The 23,799-nt window shown below is 36.4% G+C and overlaps 1 protein-coding gene across 17 annotated transcripts in view; it reads right to left on the bottom strand.

Annotated features, from left to right (window-relative positions):
• Window positions 1–23,799, bottom strand: part of Huwe1 (HECT, UBA and WWE domain containing E3 ubiquitin protein ligase 1) — a 142,319-nt gene that overhangs the window by 67,854 nt on the left and 50,666 nt on the right. For all 17 annotated transcript variants that reach the window (XM_060375768.1, XM_060375777.1, XM_060375772.1 and 14 more), the window contains 17 exons: window positions 23,053–23,115; window positions 21,070–21,147; window positions 20,299–20,346; window positions 20,150–20,218; window positions 19,342–19,441; window positions 16,809–16,909; window positions 16,434–16,584; window positions 16,176–16,303; window positions 15,425–15,565; window positions 15,110–15,215; window positions 13,450–13,701; window positions 12,886–12,987; window positions 12,429–12,509; window positions 6,840–6,946; window positions 6,418–6,595; window positions 5,435–5,526; window positions 3,553–3,764 (listed from right to left, as the gene is read on the bottom strand). In XM_060375768.1, the coding sequence (XP_060231751.1) occupies window positions 3,553–3,764; window positions 5,435–5,526; window positions 6,418–6,595; window positions 6,840–6,946; window positions 12,429–12,509; window positions 12,886–12,987; window positions 13,450–13,701; window positions 15,110–15,215; window positions 15,425–15,565; window positions 16,176–16,303; window positions 16,434–16,584; window positions 16,809–16,909; window positions 19,342–19,441; window positions 20,150–20,218; window positions 20,299–20,346; window positions 21,070–21,147; window positions 23,053–23,115 (2,009 nt within the window). The remainder of the gene's footprint in view (window positions 1–3,552; window positions 3,765–5,434; window positions 5,527–6,417; window positions 6,596–6,839; window positions 6,947–12,428; window positions 12,510–12,885; window positions 12,988–13,449; window positions 13,702–15,109; window positions 15,216–15,424; window positions 15,566–16,175; window positions 16,304–16,433; window positions 16,585–16,808; window positions 16,910–19,341; window positions 19,442–20,149; window positions 20,219–20,298; window positions 20,347–21,069; window positions 21,148–23,052; window positions 23,116–23,799) is intronic.

The following is a 23,799-nucleotide window of genomic DNA, read 5'->3' as shown; positions in this document are numbered from 1 at the left end:
AAGGGAACTTCAAATGGCTTCATCATGCCGGAAATTGGACACTGAGATCCCTGTCTGAAATCTGGGAAGCCACTTTGGTCTTTACAATTGCAAAGTTTAATCCTTAGGTCTTTCTGGATCTCTAAACTAATCCTTGTTGTGAACAACAGCCACAAGAAACAACAGTAAATTGGTATAGTCCAGTCCCACAATGTATCAAGCACTGTACTGTGCGGTTTTCAATACCAGTTAAATATTTATACCACTCTGAGAACCTAAGTCCTTCAAGAATTATAAGACCCTCCAAAGAGAGGAATCTCTAGGTCAGGATTTAAAAAGATTTCACAAAAAGACCAAAAACATTTCCTTGACTATAATGTTCCTTCTTAGAACAACTGCAGCATTCCATTACTTGACCAATTATCCTTCCCAACTAGGTCTCACCTCCTCGGTGGAAAAAAAAAAATCTAAAGATCCACCTCTCTGCAACTAACAAGTGCAGATATCGCTCCAATTCGATGAGATTCTTGCCCCTTTGCAGATGCCAAATATGATTGTGCAGAACCTAGGTGATACAATGAAATGAAACCCAGATGGCCTCTTGATTGGTGAAGTTAGAGAAAAAGAAAAAAAAGAAAAGAAAAACAAAGCAAAAAACAACAACAAAAAAAAAAACAGGAAAGGCAAGATGTGTTCTTAACATAACTCCAGGAACAAATTCATTCAAACATCTACTTTTGTTCTTTCCTACATCTTTTAGTCATTTAAGAATACTGAAAATGATGAGTTTTATGTTTCATTTCATCTGCAACAGAACTCTACCTACAAGCTAGTCTCAAGAAATGCCTCTCTAAGTTTAACCTTATTTGGAACAGACACATCTCTGAACAACAAAAATCTGGTTTTAGTAATGAATCAATTTATCATAACTGTCAAATTTTCCTTTAGCCAAGTCAGATTTTCTTAGCTCTTGAAGAAACTGCCTTTGACAAAGAAGCTGGCTCAGTGGGTCACACTTCAGGCAACAAACACTCTCTACACTTACAAGCTTTAAATACAAACAATTGCTATTGGGTCGCAAAGACCACAACAGACTATGCATATAATTCAAAGTTTCTCATTCGTAGGTCATGGATCTGCACTTTAAATTGTGACTGCTCTAAGAGACTGAACAGCCTGGGGATATCAGGCCACACTCCCCCACATTCCAGCCTATCCCTTAGAAGGAAGAACTGACAGGCATTTCCTGGGACTGTTAGAGAACAAAGGCCTTGGTTAAAAAGCAAGTCCAGCCCCTCCTTCTCCCAACAGTCCAGGACCAAGGGAACTTTGAGGTATAGTCTTTATTAGTGGCTACCCAACTCATGTGGTAGAATGCCCCACTATGCCATGAAAATATGTAAGAACCCGGAAGACCCTCTGGAGGGATTAGAAGACTTGTTTCAGAATTATTTATAGTGGCCAATACCAATACATGCATATAATCCCCAATATTTAGAAGGCTGAAAACCATGAGTATGAGGATATTACACATAAATTTCAGTATATCCTTAAATGCATAGCAAGACTAGAGTTTCTGGATGTAGATTAGCAACCTAAGAATTTAGGATAGACTATACCGCCTAAGCTTTTTTATTCCAGATTTCCAGCACAAAACTACACTTCAAGATATTCCATAAGCCACCATCTTAAAAAATAAGAAAAAAGGTACCATCTTAGCCTTCTCCCCCCCAACAAGCAAAAAATCCAAGTTTATCAACAGGAAAACTAAATAAATGTAACCCTAATTAGACAACAGAACAACAACAACAACAAAAAAGAACAGTAGTGACTATTGAGACCAGTTGATACCATGGATAAATCCCCAAAACACAGTAAGTAAAACCAAATAATAAGAAACTATATTAGATGCATATTTGTATTATCACTGTAGGTATAGGGTATTTTTGAATATGCGAAACTATTTCATGCACAGTATAAATAAGATCAGTAGCTCTATTTTGAGGTGGAAAAATGCAGACAATAAAAACTGCATTTTACTATATGGAAATTATATTCACACACATATATGAAAAATTCCCCTGAATATGTATGTATGGTGCTGGAAGATGGATAGAGGCAAGGAAATAAAAATGGGTAGGTCCACTAAAGAATGTTCAAACTGGAAAGGGGGCAAATGAAATGTTAAGGAGAGGAGTGATAGGTACTTAATCTAAAGTTCTTTGATTGATCTATTAAATAAACACAGAGATAGGAAGTAACTGCTCAGTTAAATAGAAATTTATATGGATTACAACAAAAAAGAATTAGCATACACAATTATTGGGAGAACATATGCTTACTATCCCAAATGAAGATATTCTGGAATGGGGAACAAATGTAGTAATGATATGTAATACCTCGTGTAAAGAATATACTGTGAAGAAATGAGCGCTATTATGAAAATGTTAATTTACTCTAACAGCAGCTTGAATTCTGAGCATATTACATCTAAGATAATTGTAAGACATCCATCCAGGTAAAGAAGTTACACACAGATAGAAACATACACCTTGACTTAAAATTACCACCAATCAATTCCTACATTCCATCTTTTCTCATTTGTAGACAGGAAAAGCAATTCAACCCTGCAGGGTTATTGGCAATTAGGATAGGTTGGAAGGAAAACACGGAAGCTTTATTCCCTTGAAGAGATAGGCCATATTTTCTTAGAGAATGGCTCCCACTTTTAGAAACATGATTTTAATCTATACTTAAGATTGCACTAGAAGAGAAGTAGGTTTGCTTCCTTGGATAAACAGAGACTTAAGTAATGCCTCCCCCAGAAAATAATTGACACCAGCAAGTACATTGCTATCTAAAGTTCCAATAGTTTTTTATTTCTATTGCTCCTGGCTTAATACTTACTTTACCAGACTATTTTCTTAACTCCAGTGCTAAACTAGCACCGGATCAAACTAGTCATATTCATAGCTAAAACTTTCATTCTTTTCCCAAAAGTATCTACACATCAAAGAAACACCATAAATGCAAGACTACCATCTAGAGATATCACTTCCACTTCTGACATAAAACACTGTTGAATCAAGCAACATAGGAGAAAAATCTAACAACTTGGCATAGTGAATTCTGATTTAATATGATGAACTTATTTTTTTAGATAAATTTCTAATGCAACCAATGCTATTACAGCACAGCGCCATAACACGACAAAGGATCAACTACAATGCACACAAGGGCTAGAAAGAACCTCAAAATGATCTTACGTAACTTTTACTTTTTTATAGACTAAAGCGACATTAGAGGTTGGGATGAGGGTATAAGCTCAATAGCAATGCAGTTGCTTTGCTGCTTGGATTGGAGTTCCATCCCACTGATCACAAATAAATAAGACCCCCACTCCCCAATGACTGTATTTCTGCTGTGTGGTCCTGGCTGTCTTCCAAGATCTGCCCACCTCTGCCTCCCGAGGGCCAGGAATAGAGGAATCCACCATCACCAGGATAATAAGACTGTTATGTACTAAGTTAAGTAACATTATAAGGTAGGAGAATCTGCCTTATAAACACTTACTGTTGATTAGGCTCAGTTTCATTCTGCTGGGCAGAATTAAAGCTCTGCATAGCCTGTACTTCCTCTTCTTCCTCATCTTCACTAGAGGCTTCTTCTGCAGCATGATTGGACCTTGGAGGAGGGGTATTAGCCGTACCATCTGCTTTCTGGATGGAAGGCTTCTGACAAATATATTTTGGATCTCTTCCAAGATTACATATTTCTTCAAGTAACTAAAAGCCAGAGAGCAAAAGATTTATTTGTAATGAAGGAATGGCTAACATTTTGTGAGAATTTTCTATGTGCAATATGTGTATTAGTAATATATACACCATTGCTGAAATGTATTCATTAACTATAGCTTTACAATAAGAGAACAGAAGTTGTGTAAAAAGTTAAAAATCTTTAAAGATCACATCCCTGTCTGAATTTACCAAGCACCAGCAACTCATATACGGATTCCAATAATCCACTGTCATGGTTAAAAAAAATGAGAGGAAAATCCAAGAAAAAACTAACCAGCCAAGAAGCTCATACAGACAGAAGCCGAGCCTTTGTGTATCTGTTAATTTCATAACAAAATAATATACAGGGTTTTACACTAAACAGAGGATCTGTTTTAATTCAGAAAATGCTCTTGATATAAAACTAGAATCAACATAAATGCCTTTTTCATAAGACTTAATTAATGGTTGTACATTTTGTAAAGGCACAACCCCAATGAAAGGTTCGGAAATTAGGCAGAGTTAATACAACCATTTAAGAAAGCCAGACAACTTTCTTTTTTTTTTTTTTTCATTTTTATTTTTTTAAAGATTACTTACAGTTTATTAACTTTGTAGCCCTGCTGTATCCTGCTCCCTTATTCCCTCCCAATCCCACCCTACCTCGTCTCCTCCCTGCCCCTTTCCAAGTCCACTGATAGACGAGGACCTCCTCCCCATTCATCTGACCATGGTTTATCAGGTATCTTCTGGAATGATTGCAAAGTCCTCCTCTGTGGCCTGGCAGGGATGTTCCTCCCTCGGGGAAGGGGGGAGGGCAAAGAACCCACCATTGAGTTCATGTCAGAAATAGTGGTCATTCCCCTTAATAGGGTACCCACTTGAATACTGAGCTTCCATGGGATATATCTGAGCACAAATTCTAGGTTATGTCCATACATGGTCCTTGGTTGGAGAAACAGTCTCAGAAAAGACCCCTGTGCCCAGATATATTTGGTCCTTGTGGAGCTTTTGTCCTCTCCAGATCATATTAACTCCCCACCTTTTTTTCTTATGATTCCCTGCACTTTGCCAAAGGTTTGGATATGAGTCTTAGTATTCACTTTGATACACTGCTAGGTAGAGTCTTTCAGAGGCCCTCTGCGGTAGGCTCCTGTCCTGTTACTTGTTTTCTCCTACATCCAATGTCCATCCCATTTGTCTTTCTAAGTGAGGACTGATCTTCTTACCCCGGGTCCTCTTTCTTGTTTAACTTCTTTAAGTGTACAGATTTCAGTATATTTATCCTATCTTATATGTCTATATAAGTGAGTATATACCATGTGTGTCTTTCTGATTTTGGGATACCTCACTCAGGATGATCTTTTCTAGACCCCACAATTTGCCTGCAAATTTCATGATTTCCTCGTTTTTAATTGCTGAGTAGTATTCCATTGTATAAAAATACCACAATTTCTGTATCCATTCCTCCGTTGATGGACATCTGGGTTGTTTCCAGGTTCTGGCTATTATGAATAAAGTTGCTACGAACATGGTTGAACAAATGTCCTTTTGGCGTACTTGAGCAACTTTTGGATATATGCCTAGGAGTGGTATAGCTAGATCTTGAGGTAGTAGCATTCCTAATTGGCCAGACAACTTTCTAAGTTATCAAAGCCATAGCCACTATCAATCCCTACCTTGATGATGGCAGTTGTAGCATCCGTTTTAAGAGTGGGCTGATGTCTCATGAGCTCATCAACAGCACTCCCCAGGTTGGATGCAGTATCCCCTTAAAGCAAAAAAAAAAAAAAAAAGGAAACATTTTAGACTAAAAAAAATTTATATAGAGCCCCAAACTTTTTGTGCCAACCTAAGATGGAAAGAAGAAACTGACTGCTTGTTTGGATTTTCTAACACAAGTCATTCTTGAATGAAATTTACAAGCCTTATTCCTCCAAATCATTGTGGAGGAGAAAAGATATCAGTCTAGAAATCTATACTGTCAAGATCTGAGCTAGTCTTATATAGAAATGAGTAGAAAAGAAACAAAACAACCCTTTGGCTGTCTCCATAAAAAATGATCAAGACGAAAGGATGGATTTAAGTATGAAATACATTTACTTATGACATGGAAATGAGCGGTAGGATATGAAGGTTGTTGTGCTGTCCCCTCACTACGTTGCCCAGGCTAGATTAAGATGCCCAGACTAAAGTCATTATCAGCCTCCTAAGTAAGAAAGTACACTTGCAAACTACAATAATTCTCAAATATTTTCTTCTATCTCACCAATCTAGACTCAAATACACAGGAAAAAAAAACAAAATAAACAAAAAAACCCACTAGTTATCTCTGACTATTTAAGAGAGAATGGAAATACCTGTGCACAACAGACTCATTTTCCACTTTTATAGACTTAGATGGTGGAGTTGAAAATGCGCCACTGGTCCCTATACCTGTTTCTTACCCACCATTAGAACAGTCAACTACTTATTTGGAAGCATGGAAATACAGTAAGAAGAAAGGCTAAGAATGAAGTATTCCTTCATACCTGTAACAATAGAATAAATACATGGGATAACTCCCATTAGGCTGAGCACACCTAGCCAGGGAAATGATGAGCAGAAAGAAAACTTTCCTTGTCAAAACCAAATTTCTATAAAAGGAATAGTAACAACTCACCAAGGGGATCAGAACTCCTCCTTCTCCGCATGGCTGGGAGGTAATCAGGAGACAGAAGAACTTTAAAGAGACGTTCAAATGGCTGACATTGTACAAAAGACTGAAGACCTCGGGCATTCAAGCAAAGTGCACTGAATACATTTGGGAGGGAACCAAGGACTTCTCTTGTAGCAGGAACCTAGAGAAGACAAAGAGGGTTTAAACATAACTCAAAAATGGTTACGTACATATGCAAGGAGAACAGAGCTAGGGGTACCACACCAAGGACTAGAAGAGATTTTGACAACCATATCACAATTGTATTTAACATACATACAAAACAGAGAATTTATTTTATCACTTGTTTCTAAACCATGTGCATATGTGTCTGAGAAAAGGGGTGTAAATGAGGTACTCTTTATAGAATAGTAAAATTAACTCACATCTTTGATGAGCAGTGCATGTAGCATGACATCTGTCAGCCCATTGTCCTGGAGTGAGGACAACAGTGATGGCTCTTGAAATACAAACACAGTCACCACTTCAGTAGCTAAAAAAAAAGTTGAGAAAAATATGGGGAACTGAGACTCTTCACAGGCATTAAAAGCAAATAAACTTAAAACATATACACTAGATGTTTAACAATTTAAACTTGAAATGATAATAATATTCCAGGAGAATACTAAGTATAGTTCAATAAATACGAAGAATGTTAGTGACTATCCTTTAAGACATTTTACCAGCACATCTTTATATAACTGGTATATAATTTGGTATTTTCACATGTAATTCCTATCACCCTAACCTCTTCAACGCGTCTTGTCTGATTAAGCACACGTACTTCTAATGCAGGCTTTCTGGGGTAAAGTGAATGCAAACCTAACTGATGAATCTGAATAAACTGTTTTATAGGATTATTTAGTAAATTTAAATTAGAAGTCAGGATTCAAAAAGTACACATTAGCACTGCACATAAAACCACATACTAATTAGACCACTTTAACACACATAATATTCAGAAATGTGTATTCAAAATGACTATCAGATGTTTTAAATATTTACAAAAAGGTTTATAGACAGTTTCTTTAAACCATCTAGGAAAGAACAAACCTGCTTGTGGTAATATTTAATTCCTAAAAGAAATCAAGTTTTCATTTAAGATGGTGAGTGAAACATTTCAGATTTGCCATAAATGGCAGTGAAAAAGCAGATATGTGACAGCTCTCTTTAGCATGAATTTTTTGTCTTTGTGTGTGTGCATGCATGTGTATGTAAACCTCAACTGGGAGCTGGGAACAGAACTCTAGTACTCTGGAAGAGCAGCAAGGTTTTTTTTTTTTTTAGTTACAGTTTATTAACTTTGTATCCCAGCTGTATCCCTCTCCCTCATTCCCTCCCAATCCCACCCTCCTTCTCTCATCTCCTCCCTGCCCCTTTCCAAGTCCATCTGGACCCTAGCTTATCAGGTTTCTTCAGGACTAGCAGCAAGTGTTTTTAACCACTAAACTCTCTCTAACCCCATGTTTGGGATGTTTTTTCCTGAAAAAAATTTAAATCCATTTTTGAACTGTGCTTATTTTTACATATCAAATACAATCTTGACTAACAGTTGACACAGATATAGAACATCTTCAACATTTTCCAGAATTGATAGAACTTTTGATTTTAAAACCTTCAGTGCTAAGAATGCTGATTTGAGAAAAGGTTTTAAGTATGTTTAGGACCGTTTCAGGAATTGTTGGAAATTCTGTACTAATCCCAAGTCAAAATTAATTTAATATGTATTTTTATTAAACTCAAGACAGCAACTAATAATTATCATTGTTGTATTTTAGATAGGGGAGCCTCAGATAATCTAGGATGACGCTGAATCTTCTTGCTTCTACTCTACCACCCAAGCAACAGAATTACAGCCAACAGCCACTATGCCCAGCCTCAAACATCAATTAAAACAAAACAAAAAAATAACAATCCAAACAAAACACATAGCAATTTGATAATTGTTTGTCGAGAAAAGATGGTAGGAAAATACTAAGAGTGGTTTTTTTTTCTGCCATAATCAAACCAATGTACTTTTCTGTTTAAGAGAAGAAAATTCTATACACAATAAAATATGAGCCAATGACTCAGAAGCATTTGTTAGCATTACATGATGTGATGCCATACACTTATAAAAAGTACATGATGTATATTCAGAAACAAGGTCTTGGAGAAGCACTGTGGTGCAACATGGAACTGTACTGCCTGAACACCTCAGATTCAGTACATATTTGCTTTTAAATCATTGCCAACTTTTTGTGACGCTTACATTCAGTTATGTAATCCCTCCTTAAGGAATTATAGCCTAAAGTTTAAGAAGCTGTGCCTTAACTGTTTGCTCTTACTTTCCAATTTTAATAAAATCGTATTGTCCTTTGTCTTGGCTCTAACTGACTCACTGAGACTTTCTTTCTAGTCATCAAAGATCTTGGGCTATTGAATTTTGGACTAAATGCCATTAAGTTCCCCATGTTGTTGGTACTATTCAAATTCTTGTGTCCCAAATGTGTCCTATTCCAAAACTAGACTCACTGCTACTGGGAATCTTCCAACAAGTAAATACCTCTTTTACCATGGCATACTGAGTATACTGCATCCCTGTCTTAATACATTTACAAAAACCTTTGTGCCCTCAATAATGTAAGCTATGTGTGTGATCATTTATTTTTATGTTTATTCTTCTCATACATTATATAGCAACAACAGTTTCCCTCCCTCCACTCTGCCCGCAACCTCCCCACTTCCCTCCTACCCCTAGATCCACTCCCCCATTTCCCTTCAGAAGAGAGCAGCTGCTCCCCTCCCCAGGGATATGAACCAAAAACTAACAAGCCCTTTTTAAAACATGAGTTTCTTACCACGTGACTGCTAACCCTATTTATTATAGTCTCAGAAATCATTAAATCTCCTATAAGGTTCCCAAAAACATTGAATCTGGCCATGGCCCTAAAAAGAGAGGTATTGAAACTCGGAGTCTTATCCAGGCAGAAAGTACTAATATAGGCATAGTGGCCTTCTAAACAACATCTGGACATAAAATGGCAAAATGGACAATGGTTTCCTAAAAGTGTCTGCATTTAAGGTAGAAGGTGACTGCCTAAGAAAGTATGAGGTTAATGAAAAGACAATAAAGAGGACAAAAGTAAATATAAGAGTACAGACCAAACCTGTGTGGTAGTGGCGTACGCCTTTAATCTTAGCACTCAGAAAGCAGAAGCAGGTAGATCTCTGAGTGAGGCCATCCTGGTCTACAGAGTGAGTGCCAGGACAGCCAAAGTTACATAGAGAAACCCTGTCTCAAAAAGAGTGAAGACCAAGAACTTAGAATTGAGGACAGGGTAAGAAATGTCAAATTGATTATTTGGTGGTTTTCAGCATGAAATTACTGCAGGCTACTCACCTTGATGTTGTTTCCTCCTTAATTTCCCTTTCATGAATCCTATCTGTCCCAGATGCCTAACTAAAATCATGTACAATGCTATTCTGTTGAGCCTATGTTAGTTGTATTCTGTCTGCTCTGATAAAAATTTTCCCACTAGAAACTACCTTCAATCTACCAAAGGCTGATTTTTCTTTGTCACAACTCCAAAGCCTTTACAGGACCTGACCTGTAGTACTAATGATATTTAGTACCGAGAATATCATAGATCCAGCTACTTAGTATACCTTATTTCATCAAGTTTCACTTAAAAAAAAAAAGAGTAAATGCAAACATGTTTTGGTTCATTAACAGGGACTCAACTTATTGAGGCTATTCAGACAATGTTCTAATTTCTGGCAAAAAAAAAAAAAACAAAAACAAACAAACAAAAATAAAACAGAAATCCTCAGTAATTGACAATAGTGTAGTTTCTAGAATGGCTGATTTGCAGTCACTGAACTCTATGTTGGCATAAGATAGTCTGTATCTTAAAGGGACCTCTTACTGCAAATGGGTCAATATGAAAAAGTATAGTTCAGTGAATAACCAAAAAAACCCAAAGAGTACATTTTATTTTTAAAATGCTCCAAAAGGACTTCACATCCACATTGACTTCTCTCCACCATCTCCTGTCTGAAGTAAATGACTATTGTATTCAGGGAGCCAAACTGACAATTGTTACAATTAACAGTGGGTTGACTACACACATTTTGGTCTTTAGTAAATTATTTATAGGAATTATGCTAATACAAAAGATCACCAGAATAGAATGTACACAGCCATATTTGATTTAATCAATGATATAGTTTCATTTGCTGTCTACAGCATCACAGTGCTCTCATCAATACTGATTGGGATAACCTTCAAGTACATGTATTCTCTTTTTTCAAAACTTTCCCAAATGCCAGGTTTATGGCAGACCTGAAATCCTAACTTCTCAGGAGTTATAGGCAAAAAATTTCACTACTGATACTCCATTTTATAATAAAAAGAAACAGCTTAGTGTTAGGGCACTTGCCTATCCTGTACTGTATTGTACCATCACCTCCACCTCCAGCACTCTAACCCACCTGGTTCCTAAAGTAAACCAACCAAACAAAACAACTACTAGCTATGAACTTGCTACATTCTGAGCTTACTTGTAGAGAATGCCACATACTCACCCCCTAGCCTTGGACTTCCCTATCTATGCAAGTAACAAATCAGGAATCAAGTTAGGAACCTGCCACAGAGGGTCTCTGAAAGCCTCTGCCCTACAGACTATCAAAGCAGATGCTGAGCCTGATGGCCAACTGTCGGGCAGAGTGAATGGAATTTCATGTAAGAAGTGGAAATATCTGGAGAGGACAGGAACTCCACAAGGAGAGCAACAGAACAAGAAAATTTGAACACAGGGAACTTCCCAGAGACTCATACTCCAACCAAGGACTATTCATGGAGATAACCTAGAACCCCTGCACAGATGTAGCCCAGGGCAGTTCAGAGTCCAAGTGGGTTACATAGTAATGGGAAGAGGAACTGCCTCTGACATAATCTGATTGGCCTGCTCTTTGATCACCTCCCCCTGAGCGGGGAGCAGCCTTACCAGGCCACAGAAGATGACATTGCAGCCACTCCTGATTTTATCTGATAGTCTAAGATCAGAAAGAAGAGGAGGAAGACCTCCCCTATCAGTGGACTTGGGGAAGGGCATGCATGCAGAAAGGGGAGAAAGGGTGGGATCGGGAGGGGAGGAGGGAGGGGCTTATGGGGGGATACAAAATGAATAAAGTGTAATTAATGATAATAATAATAATAATAAAGAAAAAAAATCATACCCAAGGATTACTTACAGTTCTACTATACCAACCTAACCTTGGGAAGACTTTCCCTGATCTGAGGTAATTCTTATAAAAAAATTTCCTAACCAGATAAGCAAATGGAAAATTTTAACATGAAATCTTTACTTAACATCATAGTTAATGGTAAATATTGAATGTTTTCCCCTTTAAATTCACAAAGGAGAAAGGGAAAAGGTCGTACCCACTCATATTAAAACATTGCATTAGAAATATTTGTGCAGTAAGATAAGGAAAAGGATAGGGTACTAAAGGAATACTATTTATAGATAACAAAACTAGGTAAAATATCCTAAGAAATCTTAACAAAACAAGTAAACTTTTCCAAGATCATAAGATAGAAACACAGAGATTCTTCGATTGCCTCATAACAAAAAAGCAAAAGTCTTAATAGCTACAAATCTCTAGACTGCCCAAACTGTTTGTAAAATGCATACTCCACTAGGTTCAAAGATTCTGCCATTATTATATCTCTCACTAACTTCCTTTATAGAATTCTAAGTGGAATTTCAATTTGCTTTTGTGATGCCAGAATAGGATAAAAATAAGGGCTCTGTACGAGTGAGGTTAAGTACTCTAGCACAATCTAGCTTTCAAGGAGTTCTAACAGCTTGTATGTATAGCAGGCTAGCACTGAACTCAAAGATCTGGTGCCTTTTGCCTCCATGTGAGTGTTAAGAATATAGATGCATGCCAGCACATTCAGCCTGAACCCCACTTTCAATTCCACTTACCTAGGAGGAAGAGTGATGGGCCATAGTATTCTGCATTGCTGATGATGTGTTTCAGAGAGGTAGGTAGAGAACCATCCATCACTAAAAGAAATATGTACAAAGAATATGATCAGTCTAGGAAAGGCATGAAGATGGGTGATAGGTAACAGTATGTTAAACTGTAGTAAATAAATCTGCATTGATTCCAGTCTAGTGACCTCTAATTGACACGGCCCTTTATTTTGTTCATGCAGTAAGCTTTAACAGTGGGTGAAAATAAAAACAGACACGGAGATTGTGAGAGAGGTAGTGATAGGATAGAAATGATCAGAGCTTAGGTTGGGAAAGGAGGGAGAGGGGACATGTGTAAATAATACTCATGTCTAACAAACATGATAATCAAGTAACAAAAAGCTCTGAATTTACCAATTATGGATAATCAAGAAGTCTTAGAAAATAGTACACATAATCAAAATACCATGCCGTATGCCATCTGAGAAAGCAGGGTCTTGAATGGCCTTCTTGAGGAAATTCAACATGGACTTGAGAAGTGCTGCTCGTTGGGGAATACACTGGACTCCTGGCATGAGAAAAAGGCAACGTCATATTGAGTTCAACATTAAATCAGTGAATAGGCACATGAGACATGTATTAAGAGACCCATCTACATCTACTAATGCAAAACTACAAAACATTCAAAAAAGTGAGATCTCTGGACATTGGACAGAGTATTTTGAAAGTGGAAATTAAATTGTCAAGGATGGCACTAGATCAGAATTAAAATTAAGAGACTTAAAATTTTTAAAAGTAGGAAAAAATATTATAAAATAAAAATATTCAACTTCAAACTTCACTTAGCTCCTCTTTTGGCTATTATCTACCCTCCAAAAATGTCTATGTTTATAATCAATGTGCAAAGTGCCAGAAGACCATAAAATGTTACAGGACATGTTCTTATAAGATAACCTCAAGTATACCATTAAGTAACTCCTAAAGCCCTCTTCTTCACTAGATTAGTAAGTCAGTCACTGTGTCTACGCACCAGGACGGGGTCCAGGGCCAGGGCCAGGGCCAGGGCCAGAGCCAGAGCCAGGACCAGGGCCAGGGTCAGGGCCAGGGCCAATGCCAGGGCCAGGACCAGGGCCAGGGCCAGGGCCAGGGCCAGGGCCAGGACCTGGGGCAGGGCCAGAGATGCTAGTGCTGCTGTTGGAACTTGATGCCCTTAATTCAACATCCAGCCGGTGCTCCATAGATATGGATGAGCCTGGACTGCTTTCCATAGTTACATCTGCAACTAAAGTACAAGTTATGATAAAGAAACTAATTAGAATAAAAGGTACCAAGAAAGATTTCTGAGAAAACTTCTTCCACTGAGATGAGATGAATGATAAAAAAACATGCAACTCTGTATATTATTGGTAGGCGGTAGGTAGTAAGTAGAGCCTATTAAAGGAAGTTAATTAACAAATATAAAAAGCACTGATGATAAAAGGGAAGGATATCTATGAAACATAGAATGAGCAATGCAAGTGAACATGGCTATGCTTTCATCTTTCTGTACTAAAAACTATATACATGTAAAGGTGAGCATGAAAAGGACATAACAAGGGTGGAAAGAGCCATTAAATTAGTAACTACATTGGAGAGTTAGAGTAAGCAATTACATTTCCTTTATACCATTGAAGAAAATAATTTTTAACGTGTAAATGCAAATATTTATTCTCTACAATTTATGGGATGTATGTAGTAAGATCCCCTTTAGTGTTTCCATTTTGAAACAGTTTTTTCAAGTTATTTTTATACATGTATGTACCTACTTATACAAGAAGCAAGCACAAACTCACAAATATGCAACCTTCTTTGCATTGAATATGTAATTAATTTCTTTAGGAATACAACAAATCACTTGGATTAGTTTTATATACTTGTTTCCTGGTCTCCAGTTGCAAACTTACAGAACCAAGCATTTCAGGTGGTGTCAGAATCTTTACCAAAAGAAATAGTATACTATGATTTACTGTTAAGAAAATTGTTTTTATATTTCTATTATCTTTATCATAAGCATAATAGACACATGCAATAATAATCTGGGTCATTAAGACAAGAGTATGGCAAATTCTAAGAAAGCTGTTTTAGGGACCAGTTTTTCTTTTTATTCTATTATTTAATAAGAGAGAGTTGGAAGTGTTACAATAATACACATAAAAACTAAGATGATCTAGCTTTTTATTTCTGGTTTTATCACTTAAAATATCCACAAACAATAACCACTTTAAGTTTCCCATCTTTCTTAAATCAACCAGATACTGTTTCAAGGTCCCAGTTAAGAGTTTATAATCTCCATGTAATTTATCAAGCATATTAAATACCTAGGATATATGGTACTATAGTAGTAAAACAGACAATATTTTAACTCCGGAGATGGTATTTAGTTTTAGTGGTGTGAATAAGATAATGAACCAACACATTAAAAACATGAATTATTAAGTGATTTGCAGAGTGACTTTAGTGGTCTACCGAAGCTCTACCATCTGCTGTACCTCATACTATTCCAAACAATTCATGCATCACCTATATAAAAAAAATATTGAAAATACCTGGAAATCCATGTACCTCTTAATTTATGAGGAAGAACTAAAATTGGGGCAGGATAAAGAAAAATCTCATACACAAAAATATTGACTTAATAACTTGTTAATTACCATCCATATCAGTTTCCATTTCTTCTCCTTCTTGAGTGGTACTAGGTCTCTGGATCTTTGGCTTGATCACAAAAGGACATTCTTTTCGACACAAATCTACTTCATGCTATAATCGAGGGAAAATATTTTAAAAATCCTATACATTTCAGGGATTAAAAAATTGTAATTAAAGAATATCAAGCAGATTATAAATTCAGTTAATAGAAACGTAAGAGAGATAAGGTGGTTACTTAGGGTAGTTGGGAAAATTCCTAGACTCAGCACTCACTGGAACTAAATGAAGTCTATGCAAAGTGATTCTTAAGACAGTAATACCTCAAGTCTATAGATGAAGATAGAAAGACCACTATGAGACTGAAAAGCTGCCATGTCCAGGTTGGTGATGAGGTCAACCACTCTGACAGCTCTGGTGACAAATGTTATCTGGTCCTGTTCATCACCAAGAAACTTTATGACCTACAAGAAAGAGAGAAGAAAACAGTTATTTAAAAGGGGAACTACAAAAAAAATTATATTCCTTTGCACAGATATGGTGCTCAAGTCCCTGTGAGAAAGTATAGCATGAAAGCAGAGGGAAGAGAAGGACATGTGCCTTAGGTTTTGTGCTTGGTCAAATAATAGTGCTATGAATTCAAAGGCTGGATTCAACCTCCTCTGAGGCCAGGTGGACAACATTTAATTAAAAATAAATAAAACTGCTAAGTTTAATGCAAGCCAACAATAGATAGCAAGAACCATTTCCTCAAAGTGCCACCAACCAATCAAATGAAACCCAATTACAATTAAAGCAAAAATTTTCAAGTATCCTTATATACATTTTCTTTCTTAGAGTCATATCTAATGCCACACTAACATGTAGCACCATCTTTACAGAGGGCTACCAAATTATGCTGGATTATAAAAATATCTTAATATTGGTATTAGATACATTTTGATAATGTGATAACCAGAACTAGAACTATAACTCATTTAGGATAAGCTTTCTATGCTTATTAATTATTATAAATTAGTCACAACCTGTATTCCTAGTTGATTCAGCCACAATTATATTAGAAAAGTAGATTACCTTTAGTAAGGCTTCCATCATTCCACAGGAGACCAAGGCTTCACCACCAGCGTCATAGCTGGCCAGGTGGTACAAAAAGGAGAAGAGAGCAGTAGCAAACTGGTGGGGATATGGGTCCATGGAAGGATCTACAAAAGAAGTTGGGAAAAGGTTAAAAAAAAAAAAAAAGCCCAGAATTTGGTATTAAGCTATCACATTGTTAAACAATGAAAAGTTCAAGATCTTCTTGTTCTTAGGATAATTACCATGCAAACTTACCAATCATAGCTTGAATGCAGTTCCGCACAAGCACAGGCAAAAATCCATGGTAGGAGGCAGTTCCAGTACAGTCAATAATACTACTGAGCTTGGGAGTTCTCTCCAAATGCACAATTGATGTTAATGTTCGTAAAGAAGCAGCTTTAATTTCCTTTAAGTACAAAGTAAACAGAGTCAAAAGTACATGAATAACTGAACCAAGGTAGTGCTATCTCAAACTCAAAATATAAGTAATTTTATTAAAACTATTTGAGGAGACAGAGATTGGTGGAGATTAACACCACAAATCTGGTATTCGTTAATAATGATAGTTTAATACTCAAAGAAAGAAACAAAGGCAGATATGCACATCTGTAGGTATTCATACATACTTACCATAAGCTGCTTATCTGTTATTTGAAGGACATCTACTAACTCCTCTATCAACCCATTATACAAGATACTGTTTGCTGACTCTTGCAAGGCATTGGAATAGACTGCAAAAGAGAAGCAAAGACTTTGGCATAAATGCAGTTATTAAGCCACCGGTGGATAAGACCTTCTAATCAGCATAAAAGGGTTAAAAACATCACTAAATTATGACAGATGGTAAGATCTATATACCCACCTATTTCCCTACTAAAATCATAGTAGTCTTCGGGAAGGATTTTGGGAAACTTTGTAGGAAAAGAGCAAAGATTTTTCTAACATCACTACTTAATAGAACTATAACTATGTTTTGGATATAGGTTCAGACCTCTTCCTTTGTTTTCACCTTAAATAGCTTTTATAACAGAGTATTTATGACTACTGTAGATTCGGTGGCAAGCTTGTACGACACTACTAAAAGTTTAGAATGTGTATAATCTAGCCAGGTGTCTTTAAACCCAGGACTAGGGAGGCAGAGGCAGGTAGTATCTCTGCGAGTTCAAGGCCAGCTTGGTCTAAACAGTGAGTTCTGGGATATAGGGTTATATACTGTGATCCTGTCTCAAAAGCACTGTCTGCTCTTCCTGAGTTCAATTCCCAGCAACCACATGGTGGCTCACAACTATCTATAATGTGATCTGGTGCCCTCTTCTGGTGTCCAGATGTATATGTAGATAGAGAACTCAAATACATAAAATAAATAAAACTTTTTTTAAAAAAGAAAATGCAATAAATAACTAGGAATGGAATCAGTAGGTCACCTGATAAGTGGACAATGGAACTGTACATAGCACATAAACACAGAAGAATTTTATTCAACTGTTTTGTAAAAAAAAAAAAAATGAGTTATCTAGGGTCAGATGGAAGTGGAGGAGGCCTGCCCCTATCAGTGGACTTAGAGAGGAGCAGGGAGGAGATGAGGGAGGGAGGGTGGGTGGGGTTGGGAGGGAATGAGAGAGGAGGTTACAGCTGGGATACAAGGTAAATGAACTGTAATTAATATAAAAAATAAAAATTAAAAATAAAAAATGCATTATTACACTTTTGCTGAATTATATGAGGTAATACTGAACATACACTCTAAGAAAAATGGTTGAGATGTGAGTACATTAAGTTCTTATTAAACAATTTTAGGTAATCATTAGAATGCCATACGTTATACTAGATATGGACACAAATAAAAGAAAAAGGATTTCATGACAAGATGCTCAGCTTTTAAGAGTAAGCAAGCAAAAACTAAATGAAGGTAGGTAGTAATAGCTGTACTTGGCCTTTTATACCTTCTAATGTGCCTAGCACATGACAGGCTTTCTTTCAATTCTTAGAATAGCTTAGAAATATTGTCCCAACATAAAGTATTGAAGGTGACTGAGACAATGCAATGTGTGGCTATACAATCTTCAAAACGGTAAGAGCCACAGCTGGGATACAAACTGAATAAATTATAATAAAGTATAAAACAAACTAACAAACAAAAACAAAAACAGCAGTTTCAGCTGAGTGGCAGGGGTGCATGCATTTAATCCCAGGACCCTGAGTTTGAGGTCAACCTGGTGGACAGAGTGAGTTCCGGGACAGCAAACATTACACAGAGAAACAGTCTCAAAACAAACAAACAAGCAAGCAGCTGAAAAACAAACAAAAACCCTATGATTTCTACATGTGTCATTTACAGGAAAATGGATGCAACTCGAGACAACAGGTAACATGTCTTCTCCCATTTGTATGTCTTAGACTTTAGATAAATAAAATCATTTGTGTACTGACAATATAATAGTCTAAAGAAGTCTAGGGAACAAACAGAAGTGAATTTGGGCAAAGAGGAGTGCAATCAGCTATAACAATTACATGTTCAAAGTACATTATATGCTCATATGAAGATGGCCTTTTAGAATCCTGCATAATTAAAAACAAAAGAAAACCTGTGTTTTTTTTTCTAATCTACTATACCAGAGTAAAAGTGCAGAGTATTTATCTTCAGACTTCAAAGTTATACCTATGAAAAGATGGGAAAACTGGAAGAGGAACTATCAAGAGGAAGGGTAGGGACCAGTAAGATGACTATGTGTATATTATACATTTTTAATAATGATGATGCCAGGGGACTGGAGAGATGGCTCAGAAGTTAAGAGCACTGGCTGCTCTTCCAAAGATCCTGAGTTCAATTCCCAGCAACCACACCGTGGCTCATAATCATCTATAAGAAGATCTGGTGACCTCTTCTGGAGTGCAGGCAGAATACTGTGTAAATAATAAATAAATCTTTCAAAAAAAAATGATGATGACAACCAAGCCCATGTGACATGGCAATAAAGGTTTTATTTTTCTGGTACATAAAAAAGCTCAAACTGATGAATGATTACAGTAATCCTTGTGAATGCAGATAATTTTATAATTTAAATTGGCATAATAAAGCCTTATAATAGTAAGGACGGATGACATTCATTAGAAATCAAGTTCAAACTGCCTAATTAGGATCATTTAATTAGTGTGTTCTTACCTAATATAGATATTGCATGCAGTCTGGCCTGAACAGCTTGTAATCGCTTCCTGTGATTAGAAAAGCCATGGGCCAGCCTTATATGAGTAAATAACAGCATCTGTAGAGATACAAAACTTATTAGGAAATCACTACAAAGCCCCCTCCCCCCATCCAGCTGTTATCTTTTAGGCTGATTGGTAAAATGGTTTGTTGCTATTTGCTAGGGTAAAACTTAACTAGTATCACTTTGAGATTAGTTGACAAAACCAGAGTAATAAAACAGGGATTCTCAGTATTCTAATATTTCAAGGTAAGCCAAGAACGGTCACTACACTGACAGAAAATAATTCTAATTTTCACCAGGTATGGTGGTACATGCCTGTAATCCCAGCACTCTGGACAGCAGAGGCAGGCACATCTATTGAGTTCAAGGCCAGCCTGGCATACAAAGTTAAGTCCTGGACAGCTAAGTCTACACAGAGAAACCATGACTCAAAAAATTCTAATTTTCAATAAAGTAAGTATTTAACCATTGCAAAAATGAACAGAAAAAGCTAACACAAATTCTCAAAATGTTGAGAAACCTACCACCACTACTAGATAATAATTTTGAGTCATCTTGCAAGTTTATTTAATGTTTCCAATCTCACATAATATGGCCTTAGGAGAAAAAAAAAAAAAAAAAAACAAATCTGGGTAGCTAATTTGCTATGGTCAGACTCTAAATGTACATCAACTTTGCTATGTCTTCTTGCTTGCCCAGCACATATCATCAGTATTTAGAAAACTACCATACGATGGTAGGTATTTTTCAAACATATTGTACCTGCTTATCCTTAGGAATGCTGTACATTTTGGTAAGAGATTCCATTATTTCAGAAGGGCTTTCTGAAATCTGTATTAGAAAAAATTAGTTAGAAACAAAGCTACCTACAACCAAAATTAAACTAACCAGTTGTCAAAGAATTCTCTTACCTTGTCAAGTTGCTCTATGTGAATATAATGTAGTGTATTACTAGTTGTCTGGAATTAAAAAGTTAAAAAGAGCTGTTAGAGGTCACTAAATACCCTGTAAGAGCCAACTGAGAACAAAATGCCATTCTAGGTTTAAGCCAACCTCTTTAAAATAAAGGTAATTTCAGAGTCATCTAAACCATCCACTTTCCACATACAATAGTCACAAGATTGATTCTTTGAAAACACTAGTATTAAATTTTAACATTGTTAGACAGGCATATATCCTATTTTGTGTTCCTCCAAAATTTCAGTATTTACACCAAAGAGTGAATCCATGAGACTGGTGTTCTGAAAACAACTTTAATCTATAATCAAAGTGGAACAAAGATCTGATTCATTAGGGAATTTCTACACCAAACAAAATCTTAGCAGCTTCAAGGAATTTGAAACAACCACACCATTTAAGTAAGATTTTACAAGCAACATAAAGAGCGTTTTACAGGCAGGCTGGCTTAAACACAGAAACCTGAAACCCAATTATCCAAGACCATTAGGTTGGCTTGCCAACTGAGACTATGAGCAAAATACACGAATATGGCAGTGATCAATAAAAGGGGTTTTATCTTTTGGCAGGTTCCTACATAAAACCTAATAATGTGAGGAAGCATAAGATTAATTGCTGAAAAGCTTCTAAGTACATCTAGCTTCATAGGACAGTGATACAGAACAAAACATTCCCTCATTTAAAGTAAGAGATTCTATAAACCACAACAAAACAATCAGACTCACCCTCTTCTCAATTTTGACCTCAGCTCCAGAATCTGCATAGAATTCAAAGTGTAGTGTGGTTGCACTGGGTGGATATTTCTGTGTATAAAAGAGAAGACATAGAGCTTAAATTGACTTTAGACATAGACATCTCCAATGCCTTCCTCAAAGATCTAGGTATCTGAACAACACATTATAATGGCAGTATATTCTACATCAATAGTGCCACTAATCCCTTGCCTTGACCACATTTTAGATGACATTAGTTGGAAGCAGAATGAGCAGGCTAGAAAAATCTGTTTTTACTTCTAGGTTACCTTTTTCTCTTTTAATACATAAAGTTTAGCTATAGTTATTCTCGGTGGGGTAAAGACTACCAAGTAATAATGCTTTTGAATTTTAAGAAATAATGGGAAACAAGTACCACAGTCAAAATCTAAGCACCAGATAAAGAATGGAAAAGGGAATTCATGTGAAAACTTATTACCAGTCTCCTCAGAGGCACTTTTTCTATTGCATTAAACACTCATTTCTCATTTCTATACCATTCTGGAACATGTTACATGTTCTTCTGCATAGATACACACCATATCAAATAATCTATACCCTTAAAGTACATCTTCCTATGACTTTACAAAAGTAACCCAACAGATGAAATTACAATAATAGCCCCCTGTCCATTAAAACATTCCTTTGAAAGATAACACAATGATGTTATCACTATATACCTTTTAAAATGATTCAGCAAGTGTATCTACTACTTAAAATACAAAATGTTCAAACTCTTAACATGTCCGATCTCAACCTTAATGTAGGAGAAAACTGAAAAAGCTAACAGACACCACAGAAACCAACAAAGTATTTATATGAATAACAAGGTTTAGAATTGACCTACTCTTCTTTAAAATAAAGTATTGTTCTCAAAATTGGAACACCAAACTGAATAGTTTAACATAAAAGATATGCCTCCAATATTACCAACATCCATTCACGGCTACTTACTAAAGAATGCCAACTAAGGTAGGAAAGAAGGTGCTCTAATATGTAGATTTCTGTGACTAGAAAAAAAAAAGCTATACTAAGGTATAAAAATTTCCAGAAGATATATTAGATAAATTTGATCATATCCATTTGATGTTAAACATGAAAACCTAGGCATCAAGTGTGCCTTACAGACATCTAGCTATACTTGCAATACAGCAAAGCAGTGGGAGGGTAGCCTAAATCCGTAACTAGAGCATGAGTGAGAGATAAGAGGTAAATATGAACACATACTGATCAGCATTAAGATTTTTTAAAAATATTGTAAAAATTTTATCTGTATGAGTGTTTTGCCTGCATGTATGTCTACTAGGCCATGTGAGTACTTGGTGCCTATAGAGGTCAAAAGAGGCTACCAGATGCCCTGCAGTTACAAATGTTTTAAGTTGCTGTGTAGGTGCTAGAAACCAAATGTGAGTTAACTGTTCTTGATCTGCCGTCTCTCCAATCCCCTGTATTAAGTTTTAAGTAATCCTAAAAACAAAAAAACCAACAAAACTACTTCCAATCAGCACTGCTCCAAGTTCTGATATGTGAGGACATAAGTGAATGTGCTTTTTTTGGTTTTTGTTTTGAATGTTTACACAGATATCATGAGGTCAAAGCTGTTCTTGATCTGGTAATCTTCCCACAATCTCTCCAATATAGAAACTGCAAATATGCACTACATATTCCCAGCCTTTTGGGGTTAAAACAAAACAAAATAAACAACAACAACAAAAAACCATTCAATTTGATTCAACAAATTCACCTTATTTCAGAACTAGGTATATGAATACATACTACTCTCTTTGAGACTCTCTTCTCGATAATCAACAGAGCTCACGTTTCCTAAAACCATTATGTATTAATTTTTCTCAGGTTGTACAAAAAAGACCTGATATTAGGTATCAATTTATACCATACATTCATTGTTAAATAAGGCAATTAAGAGACAATATTATATCCTAAACAATTACTCACCAACATATGCAAGTCTCTGCAACATTCTGCAAGTCCAAATCCATTCTCCTTTCCACCCCAGCTCTTAGTAAAGAAAAAAAGACAATGTTAACACAATGGTCATGCTTATAGAGTGTTTAATGAAAAAATACTCAACTCATTTACAGAGCAAGACTTTGAGACTCAAAGCAAGGTAGTGTCTCTAATTCTTGTTTCTTCAATAAAATCTACATCCTGGTTCCTTGAGAGTGCTTAAGATAAGAGCACAAAGCAGCAAGGCCAGCTACTGCATTCTGTATATCTGAATTCATGCTTGCTGACGATCAGTCATAGCTGGTCTTTCTCACCATTTTGATTTTTCATCCTTCTCCACACTTTTTCTTAACAAGAGCCACATTAAATGCTCTAAGTGTCTATACCCTTTTTTGTATTGGTTTGAGTAAGAATGGCCTATATAGACCCATACAGAGTAGCCATGTTGAAGTAGTTGTGGCCTTACTGGGGTTAAACTTTGAGGTTTCAAATGCCCAAGTCAGGCCCAATGTTCTCTCTCTTCCATCTGCCTTTGGGTCCAGATGTAGAGCTCTCAAGCTCCTTCACTAGCACCATGTCTGCCTGTATGCCAACATTTTTTTTTTTTCAACTAAACCTCTGAACCTGTAAGCAAGCCCTAATTAAATACTTTCCTTTAAAAGAGCTGCTGTGCTTATGGCGGCTCATCACAGCAATCAAACATTGACTAAGATGTTTTTCTACCAACATATAAAA

The sequence above is a fragment of the Meriones unguiculatus genome, chromosome X, assembly GCF_030254825.1.
Source record: "Meriones unguiculatus strain TT.TT164.6M chromosome X, Bangor_MerUng_6.1, whole genome shotgun sequence".
In the NCBI taxonomy this organism is placed as follows: Eukaryota; Metazoa; Chordata; class Mammalia; order Rodentia; family Muridae; genus Meriones; species Meriones unguiculatus.
This window is presented reverse-complemented; position numbering and strand designations above follow the sequence as displayed.